Source organism: Electrophorus electricus, chromosome 2, assembly GCF_041902795.1.
Source record: "Electrophorus electricus isolate QZ-2024a chromosome 2, ASM4190279v1, whole genome shotgun sequence".
NCBI classification, from domain to species: Eukaryota; Metazoa; Chordata; class Actinopteri; order Gymnotiformes; family Gymnotidae; genus Electrophorus; species Electrophorus electricus.
The window spans coordinates 29,756,603-29,774,942 of NC_137498.1; the positions used below are offsets into that span (position 1 = coordinate 29,756,603).

Sequence of the window (18,340 nt, forward strand, 5' to 3'; positions counted from 1 at the left end):
AAATAAATATAAGGATTCTGTTTTAATATAGGATCTCTGGAAATGTAAGTTATTCAGTTGGACAGATGCTTAAATACGTTTTTTTATTATTAGTGAAATATGCTCACCTTACAACCAAATTGCATGTCAGCTTGAGTGATTTCAAATCCTGTCTATCAAAAATGATATCCACATACTTAAGAGTAAGCACTAGTGTACATGTTTTATTAGGATAATTTCTCTGTGTCTTGGTCACATTTAAATTTATAATTGAAACTAGATTGCGGGAGACCTTTATAAAATAACATGCATACAAAAAGTTTCCAAAATTGTTTTGGCCATTTTCACTTGGAGGTTAATATATTTAGAACTGTTAATTACATTAAATCAAGAAAAAAGCTTGGTAGGAAATGTTTAGACGAATATAGAGCCCTTCAAAACATGACAAAGATCTGCTGAAAGCAATATTGTAACCTTCATTGCTTCAGACTAGCATTCATATTACAGTTTAAAAGTTAAATCTACCTCTAGTTTTGGGGAAAGTTTTGCTTTGAAAATACTGCATTTACATATTTCCAAATTATTGATAGTGCGTTTTGCTGTTTTGAGAATGCTAGAATACATGTAGAAAACTTCAAGAATCCACAAAGTGGTCTTCAGGTAATATATTAAGTTCACAAGTGTCTGTTAGTCAACAGATGGCTTTGTTCCTCATTGACTGGGAACAGCAGCACCCTGAGCCTACTCAGGGGACTCCTGACCAGGTCGTCTCCATTGGTGTCTTCCAGCCTAGGGCGCCTTGCCAGACGATAAACCTTGTAGCGTCTGTGAGGGCAGCAGAAGGGGAGCCAAGGAGAAAAATGCAATTACACCTGCAAACATTTTCAGCCCCAGCAGATTTATACCAGGAAACACTGGGGATTGAAGTCCTACGCTATACTGAGTTTGAAATGGCTAAAAATAAACATGGGATCTCTTCTACATTTCTGTTACAATAAAAGCATGATGGTTAGACTTGGTCAGAGCATCTCCAAAATGGCAGGTATTGTGGGGTGTTCCCAATATGCAGTAGTTAATACCTATCAAAAGTAGTTATAATACCCATTATGTAGTGGTTGATACCTATGAAAAGTGGTCCAACCAATGAACCAGTAACAGGGTTACAAATGAGCATTGGTGTATGAATGGTGTCAGAACTCAAAGTGCACTGCACCTTATTGAGCGCAGGGCTGCAAGCTAGTCAGAGTGTCCATGTTGACCTTGCCCACTGACCAAAGCCTTTACAATGGGCACAATTGCATAAGAACTGCATGATGGAGCAATGGAAGGAGGTGGCCTTGTTTTACATCCTGTGGCCTAATGTGTGTATATGTGTCACTTTCCTGGAGAAGACATGTTACCAGGGTACACTATGGGAATAAGGCAAGCCAACAGCGATGGGCAATATTCTGCTGGAAACCTGGATGTTACTTTTACATGTGCCACCTGCCTAAAGATTTCTTCAGACCTAGTACACTCCTTTATGGTAACGGTATTCCCTAAGGATAGTGGACTCTTTCAGCAGGATAATGTGCCCTGCCACACTTCAAAAGTTCTTCAGAAATGGTTTGAGGAACATGACAAAGAGTTAAAGTGTTGATTTGTCTTCCATATTCAGAAAATCTCAATCTGATAGCGCTTCTCTGGGCTGTAATGGAAAAAACAAGTCTGATCCATAGAGGCCCTACCTCAACTTTCAGGACTTAAAGATCTGCTGCTAATGTCTTGGTGCAAGATGCCACTTTTGGTGGCAAGAAAGAGAGCTAACACTATTTAGGCATGTGGTTTTAATGGTATGGCTGTTTCTGCACTTAGTACGTACTTGTATACAAAGAATGTGATGAAGGCAAAGATGACAAGTAGCACAGCACCACAAGCCAGCATTGTCATAGCCAGTCTAGTTGAACCTAATGCAGAGATGAGATTATTTGAGAGTGCAGGTTTACCACAAAACAAGCCTAAATTTCTGTCTGAAAATTTCTGTTCCTTATTCCTCTCACTTCAGATCAGTGAAGATCAGTGAAGTGCTTCATCTAACCTAAGACGGATTAATGTAGCTAGATTCATGTTTCTGAACAGAATGAATAAGAGAATGTTTTGTATCAGTTGAACCGAATGACCTTCATTGCCTCTAGCCTCTATAACATTTTTCAGTTGACCATAATTAAAACTGGACTAAAGCCAAGGAGCTGGTCTAAATCCCTTGACTTACCATTGCCAGAGATGTTGCCAATAGTTACAGTAGTGGTAGTGAATGCCAATCCACCAGGCAACCCCAAAGTGATGTTGACACAGTAGGTTCCTGGCTCATGGAACGTGCATTTCAGGCTAACGTGGCAACCTTCATCAGGTGAATTCACATCATCACACATGATGCTCATCACCTGGCGACAGGTAGAGTCAGCCATAGTGGTACATACTGAAGAAAGGAGACTGGCCCAGGTAGATAGGAACAGCTATGTTATTATAGTCAGGGAGAGGAGGTTCAATTATACACAAACTTCTAAATATGGCAATTTATCCTGTCAAGAGTTTAAAGTGAATACTGTAGTGAAGAACTCTTTTTGCAAGCATTAGACATCAGCAAACATTTATATTATTTGTCTTTGATCATTTTAGTAAGTGTGGGCTTCCTACCTGTCTAAACATGTAACTACAATGTTCACAGTAGCGTTCGTCACCTTCACAGCAGACACTTCCACAATTTGATTTGGCAGCATGTGGTGAAAAGAAGAAGGGGCTTCTATGACAACATGCAACAGAACACCACAGAGAAATACATAATCACAAATAGAAGTTATACTCCCTCACCTAAATATGAATATTTAGTTTTTAGTTATTCTTAAACTGTTTCAGGGATTTCAGCACAAGGGTGTTGCACAAAGGTGTTGCCTGCACCCCAAAAGTAACCCAAAGAAAACAATGAAAAAGCTGTACCATGCTGAAACTGCAACAACATTTAGTTACTGCACAGCACCATGGGAACAGTAAACAATGTCATGCAAGTGTGGGCTTGTGTTAAGATATTTACCAATTATGACAATCTGGTCTTCAAAGGTTCCATACATGTCGCAGAAACACTCAGATTCTGTGATGTGTATGTGTTGCACCATGTTGGAGGAGCCGACCCCTGAGTCAGTGGTCATAGTCCCATTCAGAGTCATGTTAGTAGTCATCTCTGGATATGTAGGGGAGAGCTCAGTAGAGGGAGATGGAGAGGTGATAACTATAAGGTGAAAGGGAAAAACATCCCTGTTAAACACTTGATATTTCAAGTTTTTCACATTGATGAATAAACATGTGCATGAGGTGCACCTCACCCTCAGTGGTCTCTTCTTTGGGACTGGCTAAAGGAGTACTTAGTGGGGGTGTGGTCACTGTTTTGACAAAGGAAGTGCATTCTTTTATCACTTGCCCCAGATGGTCTATATGAAATTATTTTGGACACCATGTACAATCAAACTGATATGGCCAGGGATGTGGATTTATCACTTCCCCACCATACTGGCATGGGGAATTGTACAGGTGCATGCAAGTGTATGTGTATGCATGTGCATGTGCATGTGTATGCATCTCTGTGTGTGTGCATGTGTGTGTGCATGTGCATTTGTGAATGTCTTCTTTACCTGTATACGGTAGACTAAAATGTGTGGGTGGAGGAGTTGGTGGAGGACATTTGGTGCGGAAAGCTGCCTTCACGATCAGCTTCACTGTGATGTTGCCAAGTGTCCCATAGGCATGGGTTGCTATGTTACTATGTGTGACCAGCTGGTTTCCATCCCCAAAAGTCCAAATAAAATCAACTGTGTCTGCTGTCCTCAGGTAGCTGCTGGGATCGTGAATCTGAACTTTAAAGATGATGTCATATCCCTTTATAAAAACATTTTTCTCAGTGATGTTCTCTGCTTCCTTCTGGGAAATATTCACAAACAATGGGATGTGATCTGTGTGTGAACAGAAATAATGCATTGTTTAGTTTTCATGAGGGGATTTAAGTTTGAATCTAAGCTACCCCATGTGACTTCAGTGGCTGGGGCACATAACTGATGCTCTGCTAGATTTGAAACAGGATGGCTGTGATGAGAAGAAAGAAATTAACATTTTTAGGAACATAGGTCCAGATTAATCAGAATCAATGCCACACCAGCTTGTAGTAGGAAACAAGTACCAGTTTACATTTATGCAATTTAGTTGACACTTTTATCCAAAATTATTACTGAATACAATTGGACACAAAGGGCCTTGCTCATGGGCTCAATAGTGGCAGTGGTGGGGCTTGAACTGACAATTTTCTGAGTACTACTGAAGGACCTTAACCACTGATATACCACTCAATTGTTAATGAATGTAGAAAAGACAAAACAGGTCTAAAGTCTTCATCATCTCTGTTCTCATTTCTTTATGTGGGTGAGCCCCAGAATGCATTGCTCTGTAATTGTGTTTGTCTTACTTTGAGAGTGTGGCTGTGTGCTTGGACACACCCACCTGTGATGATGAACACTGTGCTGTCAGTGGAGAAGGGGAAATACTTTCTCCATTCACTCTTGTGGTACACCATAACCTCCATCACCCCAGCTCCAAATGCCCAGTTAGTGGTGCTGAGTGTCAGACTAGAGGAAGAGCCATCACATGTCTCAAAATATTGACCTGAGAAACAAGTGGACAGAACGAAGCACAGATGATGTTATATTGTGCAGACAGACCATAAGGGCAACACATCTCTATCTGTGTGCTTACCCATAGTGTGCCATACATAGACATAATCTCTGCGCCTCCAGTCACTGTGCTGGGGAAATGGCTTTCCATCAGGGAATACATTGCAGCGCTTCAAATCTGTACACCTTCCAAACCCATAATCATCCAGCCAGGACATCCAGTTATACACGTATCCAGAAAGCAACTGCCCATCTGCTGATCTCACAAAAGAAAGATGCAATTACATTTAGGACTTGAAGAATTAACTACCCTTTTTAGTATATCTAACAAATTCCTCTCATTTAAAGTTTGCATTTAGCACCTGAACTATGATCTAACCAAATCAGCAAACAAAACTTAGTTTTAACATTTAAATACAACTGTAATGAGCAATACACTAGATGAAAGCAGGTTCTAAATATAAATATAAATGTTTGTTATGTAAGAAGCTCCCAAGGTCTCCACTTACCGTTTACACAGTACTCGTCATACACAAGGTTGCCACTGGAGTCCTTTTTTTGGCACCTAGGAAATTCTAGCTTGGCTGTAAACGTCAAGCACGAGCCATTCATTGCGGGGCTGTTGCTCGTGAGGCGCACGTGAGGCTTACCTGAGAGAAGAGGTAAAGCGAGAAGCTTCATATACGCAAACCTATGGAGGTAGTGTGCTTGGAAATATGCTCAATGAATCTAGATTTCGTAGTTCTGAATTTCTATAAAACGTACCGTATCTATGCTTGGTCTCTTGTTTGAACGGGGGATACAGCAATTCGTCCCACGGATTGGTGTCCTGGTCCCACCCGGAAATCAGGAATGGAAAAGGATCCTTTTGCTTGTGACGAAACATATCTCCAAATGCTGCATGTTTTTACAAAGAGAGTGATGAGTGCAATGATAGCATATGGAAGGCAAAGCTTTTAAGCTTTAATAGTCAAATGGTAACCTGTTACATAATACCACCAACAAGATTTTAAGATTTAATAGTTTTATTACACTACTGGGATGGGTTTCCCAAACGTGTCGTAAACTTTGTTTTGATATTCCTTGGAATGTCCTATGTTTGTATCTAAAAATAATTTTTAGATATATATCTACAGTTGTGTTAAAAAAAATAGCAGTCCAACATCACTAACTAGATCAGTCACTGTTTTTGGTAGAAATTATATTTCTACATGGCAAAAAATGTACTAGTAGGTTGTGGTAGAGTAATAAAAAACCAACAGACCCAGCAGTCATGACATGTATGCTACTGATTCTGTGCAACTGAATAATTAACTAAAATGGGCATGTTCAAAATAAAACCAGTGTGAAGTTCAATTAGTGTCAAACAGGTGGCCCCTATTATAGGACAAAAGCAGTAGATGTTGTGCATACTGGTTATAGTGCATTTCTCTCTAAAAAACTGAGTAAAACGGGCCGTTACAGACATTGTTCCGAAGAACAGTGTACTTTGATTAAAAAGTTTATTGGAGAGGGGAAAACATATAAAGAAATGCAGAAAATAATAGGCTGCTCAGCTAAAATGATCTCAAATGCTTTAAAATGGCAACCAAAACCAGAAAGACGTGGATGAAAAACGGTAAACTCCCATTCGAATGGATTGAAGAATAGAGACTCAGCTCCAGGGAGATCAAAGGTCGAAAGTTACCTGTGAGTAGTGTAACAATTAGAAGATGCCTATATGAAGCCAAGCTATCAGCAAGAAGCCCCCGCAAAGTCTCATTGCTGCAAAAACGACATGTGCTGAAGAGTTTACAATTTGACAAAGAACACATCGACTGACCTAAAGAGAAATGGTGCAACATTTTGGGGACTGATGAAAGCAAGATTGTTCATTTTGGGTCTAGGGGCAGCAGACAGTTTGTCAGATGACCCACAAATACTGAATTCAAGCCACAGTACACTGTGAAGACAGTGTGGCACAAGCATCATAAAACGCAGGTGTTTCTCATACTATGATGTCAGGCTTATTTATTGCAGACCAGGGATCATGGATCAGTTTGAATGCATCATAATACTTGAAGAGATCATGCTGAATCGTGCCGAAGACAAAATGCCCTTCAAATGGGTGTTTCAACAAGACAATCACCCAAAACACACCAGTAACCGTGCAATATCTTGGTTCCAAATGAAGAAGTGTGGTGTGGTCAGCCCAATCGCCGCACCTTAGGACAATAGAAAACTTGTGGGATGACATCAAAAATGCTTGGCAAAACCAAGAAATGCAGAGGAATTGTGGAATGTGGTCCAGTTGTCCTGGGCTTGGAATACCTGCTCACAGGGGCCAGAAGTTGGTCCATGCAACAAAGATGTGAAGCAGTTCTCAGAAACAGTGGTTATACAACTAAATATTAGTTTAGTGATTCACAGGACAGCTCAATAACTAAGCATTTTTCAGTTTATACAGTAAACGTGTGAGTTTGTAAAGAGAAATGCAGACACTGCTATTTTTGAACAGCCTAATATTCCCTTTTCTTCACTTTCTGTAAAGTAATAACACATTTAATGAATTTTAATTTGTGTTTTGATTTTGAATAGAATGTGTAGTGTTCTCGGTGCATTTGTGTGTATGAAAATAAAAACTATTACTACTTTTCATTACTAGGGGTAGAGTTTAAAATAATTGTGTACCTTTGGAATGGCCGGTAATTGGGTTGCTGTTAAAAACTGGGTGAAACAGGAGGGGAGCACCTCAGGCCATTCCTGATGTGTGTGTGACACTACTACAGGCTGCTCTCTGACTGACTGACTGGCTTTTTGGCACTTCACAAGCAATTTTTTAGTGAACCATGGTTTAATACAACCAAGATGAAAGGGAAAAGATTGTATTTATTGTTTTTATATAGAGATGTTATAACCTATCTTAGCCGATACATGTATAGCTTATGCGCTTCTTAAGAAAAAAAATCATCTTGTTGTCCAGTTGTCCAGATAATTTTCAGTGCTTAATTTTAACGGTATACATTAATTATGTTCATTCGTTAAATAACCCAATATAAGTGTCTTCACGCTTGTGACGGAGTCACAGATAATTTGTTAGTCGGATGTTTTATGATCTTTTATGTTATATTAACGTTTACGGTTTTCTGAAAACAAGAGCAACAATTACTGTTGTAGCTCCATCGTAAAGTAGCTTGTTAATCACAAGAGAGACCAGACCCATAACATGTCTAATCCTAAATAACCATTTATTCTTGGAACTGCAAGGCACTGAAATTTTAGGCTTAACGCTCCTGGAAACAGCCCTCGAGGGTCACCGGCAAACATTTTTCTTTTCTGAAATATAAAGCGTATTAGGGTTTATGAAATACGCTATATACGTTTAACTTATTATTATTATTATTATTATTATTATTATTATTATTATTATTATTATTATTATTATTATTGGGATACCAAAACCTACACAGATGTTAATTTAAAGAAAATAATGAAAGACTGTGTTAAATAAAGCCGTATACGTCGATGTGAAACAAGAACAATATATTGGGATATATTGGTCGCTCTCTAAAATATTTTGAACTAGATTAATTAAAAATCAAATGCTGAAAAAAAGCATCATTATTCGTAACATGAGATGTAATTTTGGAACACACCAGCACAGTATTTTCACATAACATTGAAATTTCTGAGCCTTACAAACCCTATTTGAATATAATACGACACAGATAGTCGTAAATAATCAATTATTTCACAGTATTACCCTTTTAGGCTAACCTGACATTAGTGTTGATTATTAAAATAATTACGTTTCAGTGTTTCTTTAGTTGGTTTATAAACGTACAGCCCATTCCTTCCTGCTGTGGTGTCCCGGTACATGTACCTGTGTGCCGTCAATGTAAGATTTTTTTTTTAGCTATCGTAGAGGTTTATTCTGTATGCATTATTTTAAAAACACCTAAATTAATTATACTTACTTTTCTTGCAGTCCACCCTGGCAACTAAAATTGCACAAACCAGCACAAAAATACCTTCCAAACGCACCATATTGTCTAAAAAATATAACACAAAAGAAAAAAGGTGCGACAAATTATTTGCCCTCAACGTCTAACGTCCTCGGTGCCACGACTATAAAGTAAATATCCCTTCAGTAAGATTCATGCCAGAACCATAATTTAATAATGAAATGTTTTGCACACGTCCATGTGACGTTTCTATAACAAGATGCGTCTGACTCCCAATTAGAGTCAACGGGCTCGCGCAGTCCCGCGCGACTCATAAGGGCTGACTCACCCCTTCCCTATTTGACCCGTTTAGCTTGTAGTATTAATTAACATATTTGCGTGTTTTCTTTGCATTACACAAGGAAATTGTATTTCCAATACAGCATGCTGCCTTGTTTTTCTATTTGGTAATAATCTTGAAACATATGTTCTTTAATGAACAAAACTGTAATATTTTGCCTCTTTGAAAAACGGGGTGCTTTAAATAGGCATACTCAAATATAAGGCGAAAACGAAAATATATTTCAACTAAGGTTGAAAAACAAAAGGGTATTAATTTCACCAGTCATTTAATACCGGGCTATTTTAATCCACCAATTAAATAGTTTAAGCTATAGACTACAAATTACTCAAACCTTCGCTCAAATATATATACAGAACAAGGATTTGCAATGTCATTCCTGGTGTTAAATGTTATTGGGCAAATCGATCACCTGAATATCATGAGATGGAAGAACTCTTTTAACTGGTGATCTGGACTACGTGGATAATTTCTGGTCACAAATCACCAGAATATAACAAAACTTTAGAGTGGCATAGGATAGTAATTTGTGTGATTGTTTATTTTGAAAAAAAAAAAGTCTAATATTAGCTAGCTAACAACAAAACAACCCTTTAAAAATTTGTAACAAGAAAAATGTTCTGTAAAGTAACATCAGCAGCAACAGCAGTAATAACAGACTATTTCGGCTACAGAATAACGGTCAAAACAATGCCTCTGTTATTGCTACTTTTCCCCAGCGTCTGATTTATTGTGGAAGTGTTCTGACCTCACTGATTCACTGTTTCATCTCGTTTATGAGAAAACTCTAGCTCATTCAGTATAATCATGCTCAAGAATTTCAAATTCTCCTTAAATTTCCCAAAGTCATAGTTATATAGTTCACTAAATGCAGCCTATTTTATTTTATTTTCAAATTCCTTCTTGTATCTTAGTGCCCCTCACTTTTCTCACCAAGCGCGGTGATTTTGGGAGCTACAGGGTAATGTTAGCAACCAGCGTCGTAACCAGGATCAGAATTATAGTGGTGCTTACTGTAGAAATGCAAATTACTTCACATAAAGTAATAAAACACGTGTAGGCCTGGTACTGCGTTCTGATTTCCTTGATGTTTTTCAATACTTCGTTGTTTCCTGGTGTTCACTATAATAACGATAACCTACATTCAATTATTTAAACCACTCTTCCTCCAACTTTTAAACTTGGAACACTGTGTATCAATAAACTGTGATTGTTTTTACAAAAACGACTTTGGCTCAAGTTAGTCTGATTTCATTTAGGAAATTATTCGTTAATTACTTATTTAACTTTAGTTATTAATTTAAGCTATTTATTTACTAAAATAGTATAGCTGAAAGCAAAAACGGAACCTTATACATGAAATATATAGCTTCGAAATGGATAACTTGTAAATATTCTTATTTTAGTTTATACCAACAAGCTTATACCAGTGTTATTTATTTCTGAGTCTCTATGTCTCTCTGTTTCTCTGCGCATTGTCGTCAGGTCTAAAAAAACAACCTTAAAAACAATCATTTTGAAATGTAAGGGGTTGCTAAAGCTTGTTAATTAATAGGATTATCAACACAAACCACACATTTATGTTTAAGGGAATTAACGCCACGTTAAGATGACTGAATACGCTGTTTCTTCTTGAGAAACTAAGTCTAACACACAAATCCATCATCAGCTCTGAGGTCAGCTGAGAACCACTCGTGTCTGTTGACTGAGCAGTCTTGCGCAGCAAGCTTTTATGCAACGTAAGCTACACTCCGTCAAAACATTAGCCCATCAGAACAGCGCTGTTACAACTTTCAAGGAAAAAAAAAATCGGAAAATACCGAGGACCAGACCTCGGTGTTTTCATTGTTAGTTACTACTCTGTGTGCAGCGTAACTCGTCTTTACTGATTCGGAGGTAATATGACCGAAGAAGACAACAATCATGCCCATTTTATTCGCCATAAAAACACGAATGCGGAGGCACGCGTTAACTCATTGAAACCTAGCTGGGAATGTCTAATTTATTATATACTTTATTCCAGGAAAATATTATCTGTAGCCTAAAGCAGCAGCGCTTTCAGCAATTTCTAAGCAGTTCGAAGGGATGGATGGGAATAAACTCAAAATGTCCCATTAGTAAAAGGAACTTCGATTTTTTCCTCCACTCAAAAATCTTTGCTCGAAGTCTACGCAACATAGGCTACAAAAGGAAACATGTCTGTCCCCAGTGACACATACGTGTAACTTAATCTTTGTGTCCCGAGGAGACTGATGTGGCTAAGAAATGTCACTTTACCTGAATTATTTAAAATTATTAATTGGGCGAAGGAACTACATTTTTCTTTCAAAATACAAACAAAAGCGAGTGATGTAAAATCACACATGACAGAACATAAAATACAAAAATGAAACATGAGAAGAAAAAAAAATCCATGTACTTGGTGTAGCATAGGTGACTAAAGTATGTATAGAAATAATGTTTATTCCGGCACACTGAGCAGCAACCACTAAGAGATTTAATTGTCCCCATCTATAGAGCTGGACACAAACCTGCGGAGCTGACTATAAGCAGGGCCGCTCATTAAGTACATGGTGAGAAGTGGGACATTCTGAGTACTTATTCCAGCTATCACAAGACGACTTACATCACCGTGCAAAAGTCAGACACCAACATGTCAAGTCAAAACAGTCACTAGCCACTTTTCAACATGTGGAAAAAAACAGGAACATTTTTATACACAATTGCACAAAAGCTTCCACACTAGGTATTACAATAAATCTATGCGTATATGACAGATCAGCAGTTATTAATACAATAATCACTCCTTCAATTACACGAAGCACTTGATTTTTAAATATCTCACTCTACATTTCACAACACTTAGAATTTCTCTTTGAGCAATGTTCAAATGTGATCACGACCTATAAGTGATGTTATATTCCTTCAGAATAATCATCATTTTCATATAATTGTTACATGTTCATTCTTTCTTCAATAAACCACAAGACCCTTGCAGAACATTAGGTTTAACTGCACCTTGACCTACTTTCGCTCTGAAGTCACTTAGCTACCATTATATGCAATGTCTTTCTAAGGCCAGCAGGGGCCGCCGCTCTCTTACACAAGGAACCAAACCTGTTTACAATTAGTGTTTGGTAGTGCATTCTGAAAAGCATTAGCGGGTACAACTGTTTTTTTTGTTTTTTTGTTTTTAGTTTGTTTGATTGTTTGTTTTTGTTAGGTTTATGTGAGAAGGACTGAGAATGTTTTATTAGCCTACAAAACAACAAAAAGTTCAACAACAACAACAACAACAACGAATATTGTTATTAATACATGCCGTATACATTAGCTTTGGTATGGAAGAGTACAATAAATCTCGTAAAGGTATTTTTATTCGTATTCAAGGAACCAAATATCTTGAAAGACGTTTACGAAACGTTAGGCGTTAAATTAGCCAATTTGAGTTAGGCCAATGATGTTTATATGTAATTTGTTTTATTAAGAAAAAATACATTTATAACAACTACACTATACTAGGTATAAAACATTTAAATACTCTTTATAGAGTTCAATTTTTATGACGCGTTAACGGTTAAAGACATGTTTCTACGAGAACAATGCACAGACAATGCGCAGAATTGATTATCTAAAATATACCTACACAAATTCGTGACCGGTAACTACATCCGGTACATTTGTGTGTTTCCGGAGAACATGGCAGAGGTTAAAGGTTTATAATATCTCGCTGTATAAGACATGGAGGACATCGTAGGTGGGTAACATTTAAACATAGCATGTACATAGGGCTATTCTTGGACATCTCAGCACTTTAAAGTTAATATTTTGGATTTGTAAAACAGCTAGGTTACATGTCTTAGCTGGGCAAGACCACGTAGCCAGAATTAGCTAGGTTTAGCTAACTTAGATATGCTAGGTTAATTATCTGTCTTCTGTGCTTTCCATAGAATTTAGATACAATTTTGAAAATCTCTACATATTTTACAGTACGCGACAGTTACTCACCGGGTATCTGTCTAATCTACTTGGATAACTTGTACTTATTCACGTTTACTATTTTTGTCTAGTTAGCTAATGGATGTCGATTATTTATTACATTATTATTGCTGTAGCTAGGAAATGGGTGATGTCGCTGACTGTCTGGGATGTCACCATTCCTGTAGCTGTAAAGTAACTAACTTCACACTGAGACTGCCGGAGCTCCGCGCGCCATGAGCGTCCCCTCAAAAACGACGAGATGTTTAATGGGAACTGTGAAGTCACTCCTAACCAGATCTGGTGAAATATGTTCTTTTAAAGCCACACGGTGAGTGTTTTCTGGAACGTGGCTGTACTAATTAATTAATTAAATAAATAAATATAAAAAAAACCACACACAGAAATTGAGCAGTTAACGTGTCATTTTCCCCCCAAAGAAAAATGTCTTTAGGACAAGCAGACCACCTTAAAAGGACGGCTAGTGTTTACAGACAAGAGGTAATTCTTTAATTTAGTTCTTTAACTAAGTTTATAGATGTTGACATTCCTCATTCTCTATGAAAACTTATTAAAAAGCTCTTATTTGACAGTTGTGAGATAACACTAATGTCACTATAACACTAATGTCAACAGACACGAATTAGTTACAGTGCCAATTCAGTGATGTGGATCAGAAATTCACAGAGGTGTCTACATTGTCCCAGAACTCTTTTTTTTCTTAGTTTCTTCTTCTTTATTTTTACTCATGGGTTGTTAGCTATGGCTAAGCATATCTCTATCCTTTTTCACTTTAGTAGCATGAAGGCCTGCTTTGATATTTCTTTGATTGTGAGACAGTAACTGACTTTGTCAGCTGTGAGCTCCAGATGCACACGTCTCATCTAGAATCAACTCGACTGTTTGACAGCTCTCTTGATCATTATCAGGAATTAACCAGTGTTTAGCTCTCCTGTGCTTGATAAAAGTCTTTAATAGTTCTCCCTAAACACGTTTACATTTACAGGATTTAGCTGACACTTTTATCCAAAGCAACTTACAATAATGACTGCATACAGTTCAAGCAATTGAGGGTCAAGGGCCCCAGAGACTGAACTAATATTTAGTCCATTGTACCACATGGTTGATTACCATAGATATTTTATTTATTACATTTATATAGCACCTTTGTCAAAGCCAAAGGTACTTTACAGGCAGAAATCATTTTTAGAATTGATTCACACATACATCAATGACACAGCAGCCAATTTTCATGCAGTGTGCTCTCTATCATAAACCTCCGCCCCCTGTTTAGGAGTTATTGGACTGTGGGAGGAAACCACAGATCCTAGAGATACAGGGATATCATGGAATCTCCATCCAGGGACTCAAATCCAAGACCTCTTCCTCTCTCCCTAGGGAGTTGAACCCAAGAGCCTAGCACTGAGAGGCAAACAAGCTAACCACCAAGCCACAAATGTGTTAAACTTTGTAAAGAAAACCAAATGGCAGTGGTTGGAGCAGTCAGTAAATGTTTATTTGAAACCTAATGTCTAATTCTTACATATTGCTCAAGTACAGTTGCTGTAGTTTTGAATTTGGTTTTATTGTATCATATTCCACATGTTTTATTTGTGGATTTCAACAACTGGCCTTGAACGCCTATTATAAATGTGTTTTCAGCCAGCAAAGTTTTTATTCTTTTTTAAAAAACCCAGGGAGATATTTCAATATGATTGTATGTGGTACACTACATATGGGATAGATGGTTATTATAGTTATTAGGTTATAGTTATTAGGTTGAAAAACAGCCAAAAATAGTGAATCCTCTGTAACCTTAACCCTAGATCTGTGTAACTGGTCTAGATGATACTGTGCTGTCACTTTCTTAATGAAATATTCGATTCTGCTTTATGACCTGCGTGTGTGCGCTTGTGTGTGTGTGTGCGCGTATGTACGGGCACTTATTCTCAGGCTGTATTCTCTGCACGAGTGTGCGCCATTACAAATGAGTCCAACACAGTGAAGAAACTGCAGCTGGAGGTTACACATCCTGACTTTAGCTTCCGTGCCGGCCAGTGGTAAGAAACAAGTCATCGCTTCCATGCAGTCATCTTTATTTCGTGATTATTGCTGTAATGTTAACTAGACACATTTAACTTTCCAATGTACCTTTTCATCATAGCTGATTGTGTCCAAAATGAGTTGCCAGCATGATGATGTACAGCACAGGAAGAAATTTCACACTCAGTATTCAGTGGAAACAGAGAGACAATTACTTGTTGTTCTTGGCAGATTTATTTTGTGGCAGGTTGTGACTTGTTGATCTAATGGAGACACATGCTCAAATGACTAATGGCTACTTATGGACAATTAACAGAAGCGAATTCTGTAATTGATATGAAAGAAGAATTGTGCATATGGGATTAGTTGCATCAAATGGCCAGGAGAGGGTGCTGGAAGTCCAAATGAGAAATTGATGACAGGTTAGTTTTTCCAACTTGTAACAGCAGAGGATTTATAATCACTAGTGTTCTAAAAGGATGCCTTTACCAGACTGAAGACATGGAGCCAAGTAGGCTGGTTGTCACACTTGCAGGCTAGAAGTGGAGTTATGCTATATCATTCACTTTATTATTCATGTCTTCAACAAAGAAACACATTAGGGCAGGGCAGCCTAAGTCTACATGTGGAGATCTGGTTATTTTATAGAGATGTAGAGCTAAACCTGGTCCAGGAAGGTTGGGGCTAGACATGGTCTGGGAGGGATAGGGTTAGACCTATTCTGGGGGGGTTAAAGTTAGACCTGTTAGGGGGGTGGGTAAGGGCTAAACCAAGTTCAGCAGGGTTAAGGTTAGAGCTTGTCTGGGAGCTTTAGGGCTAGACCTGGTTTTGGAGGGTTAATGTTAGACCTGGTCTAGGAGGGTTAAGGTTATGCCTGGCTTGAGAGAAAAGAAAGCATTCAGTAAATGATTGTGTCCAAAATGAATCACCAGCATGATGTACAGCATAGGAAGAAATTTCACATTTACTGTTCAGTGAAAACAGAGAGACAATTGTCTTGGGTTATTTACTTTGTGATGGGCTGTATGTGTATGTGTGTGCATGAGTGTGTGAGTGGTGATGGTGTGTAAGAGGTGAAAGTCACAAGATGATTTATGTAAAGCCATGCAGAGAAACTCCTCCACACCATATGACTTGTTCTACTGATGGTAATAAATAAATCTGACAGGGAGAGAGAGTGGGTGTACATGGTGGGTAACCATATGTTTCTATTGCTTATCGGTATTGCTTGTAAACTTAAACTAAGAGCAACTGGTGGAACAGTTCATTTTGGATTTGTTAATCATTTTCCCTTGGCAGGGATAGTTATTTATTTATGTATTTTTGTTCATTTAGTTGTTATATTGAGCTGTTACAATGTTATACAGTGTTGTTACAATAATGCTTATGTTGTAAACACTCATTGCAATGTTCTATTTAAAGCTTCTCTGGGTTTTAATTGTAATGTGTTGAATATGGAGTGGGCCTGCACCAAGCCACAGTGAGGGGCATGTAGGGAGCTGGGCATTTGTAAGTGTGGGTCTGGATTGGATCACAGATCTGTAGCACTGGACCTGTCTGAAGCTGGTGCGTGTGTGTGTGTGAGTGTTGAGTGCTGAGTGAGGTGTTGGGTTGGTCTGTCTGAAGGTGGGTGTGTGAGTGCCAGGTGAGTGCGGGGTTAAAGCATGGGTGTTGTGTCCAGGGTGGACTTCTTCATTTCGGGTGTGGAGAAGGTGGGTGGCTTCTCTGTATGCTCCAGCCCAGCTCTCCTGCTGAGGAATGGGGTCATCGAGCTCGCTGTGAAGTACACGAAGCACCCACCTGCACACTGGGTGCACACTGAGGTGAGTGAACAGCTCCAGTACAGAGGGGAACTGCCTTTTCTCAGATATCACCTGCAGTTCTGACATTTGGATTGACTGGGGCTGAACAGAATCATGATCCCTTCTCTCTCTGTCTCTTCCAGTGCACGGTGGACTCTCACGTGGCATTAAGGGTAGGGGGTGATTTCTATTTTGACCCCAGCCCTTCTGATCCCACCATGGATCTGCTGCTTGTGGCAGGGGGGGTCGGCATTAATCCCCTCTACTCCATACTCATGCACTCTGCTGACCTGCTCAGAGAGACGCAAGGATACCTTCCAGGACGCACGCATCTCTGTTACAGTGCCAAGAACACAAAGGAACTGCTGTTCAAAGTGGGTGTGTCTGGGAGCTGAGTGGGGCATTAAAGCACAGAAATATATAGACCTTTCCAAATTATATTAAACCTTTTTGATCTATAGACTAGACAGTCATACAAAAATGTATTTAGTACATTGGGGTTTAATCTCAATTATCTTAATGTTATTTAACACAAATATGTAATCACATCGTTGACTCGTTCTTCCCTTTCTTGGAAAATGGGAGAGAGTCATATTTAAAAATAACAGTTAATAAATTTACCTTATAGACTTATTGCTGCTGTTATTTTATTTCAGAACAACATTATTGGGGTTTGCCAAGAATTCCCAGATAAATTTTCGTGCGTCTTCCACGTGACCCAGCAAGACTTTGAGATAGAGCAGAGTCTGCAGCCCTGCACAGCCAGTAAGTCACACATATCTGCAATATACATGAACTTTATGTTATACATTAAGTGAACATTGACTAGAATGAATCTTTTCGCTTACAGGCGGAAGGATATCAGAAGAGTCACTGAGGCATTGTGTAGACCCTGAACACACATTGTGTTACTTATGTGGGCCGCCACCAATGATTGAGAATGTGAGCACTGTCCTACAACGTCTTGGCCTATCAGAGGACAGAATTCTCTTTGAGAAGTGGTGGTAGGCATGTCTTCTGAAGGCTAAAGCCCTTAAAGTACCTTGGAGGTCTAAAGCAGGACCACTTCTTTGGCGTCAATTGGACCAGCGTTTTATTTTTCCACAAACGCACAATTTATTGACACGTAGGATTTTGTTACCTGTGTACTACAGTCTCCTAGAGAGTTTCCTCTGAAACATCTCTTCTGAAAGAAAAAGGGTTGCTGGGTAACTGTGTGCAGGGTAGACATATTGTGAATGCTTACAATTTTATATTGTTCTAAAATTGTTTATAAGACTAACTAGATTTTAAGAGATCTTTCAGAGGACTGATGTTCAAAGATAGTCTGACTGAGATATATAAAGTTTAGTAATAAATGACTTAACAGAAACAATGCACAATGGCAAAGGATCATTGTAATGGGAGTCATTTGTGGCACAAAATAGTTGGTTAACTAGTTTGTAGTGTAAGTTCAGTGTAAGTTCAACCTGGTAGTAATTGATCAGCTTTTTAAAGCGACGAAGAGGAGGACTGTTGTAGATTACAAGTCTCTAGTTGTAAATAAAAATTAAACTTGGA

The 18,340-nt window shown here is 38.5% G+C and overlaps 2 protein-coding genes across 3 annotated transcripts; one reads left to right on the forward strand and one right to left on the reverse strand.

The window, feature by feature from the left end:
• Window positions 1-175: 175 nt before the first annotated feature.
• On the reverse strand, window positions 176-8,758 carry gpnmb (glycoprotein (transmembrane) nmb). Its single transcript, XM_027030113.3, has 12 exons — window positions 8,630-8,758; window positions 5,439-5,570; window positions 5,183-5,323; window positions 4,756-4,929; window positions 4,504-4,665; window positions 3,645-3,962; window positions 3,339-3,395; window positions 3,050-3,244; window positions 2,656-2,761; window positions 2,231-2,451; window positions 1,841-1,925; window positions 176-804 (listed from the first exon to the last, which is right to left on the reverse strand). The coding sequence occupies exons 1-12, from the start codon at window positions 8,697-8,699 to the stop codon at window positions 654-656; spliced, it is 1,812 nt and encodes a 603-aa protein (XP_026885914.2). The 5' UTR covers window positions 8,700-8,758; the 3' UTR covers window positions 176-653.
• Window positions 8,759-12,611: 3,853 nt separating this feature from the next.
• oxnad1 (oxidoreductase NAD-binding domain containing 1) lies at window positions 12,612-18,340 on the forward strand. Of its 2 annotated transcripts, none has more exons than XM_027030106.3 (8): window positions 12,612-12,714; window positions 13,124-13,266; window positions 13,376-13,436; window positions 14,889-14,995; window positions 16,660-16,801; window positions 16,924-17,154; window positions 17,437-17,545; window positions 17,631-18,340. In XM_027030106.3, exons 2-8 carry the CDS (start codon window positions 13,172-13,174, stop codon window positions 17,786-17,788), a joined length of 903 nt encoding a protein of 300 aa, XP_026885907.2. In that variant the 5' UTR covers window positions 12,612-12,714; window positions 13,124-13,171; the 3' UTR covers window positions 17,789-18,340. The 2 variants fall into 2 exon arrangements, with proteins under 2 accessions (XP_026885907.2, XP_026885906.2); XM_027030105.3 differs by having other exon boundaries at window positions 12,626-12,714; window positions 13,073-13,266.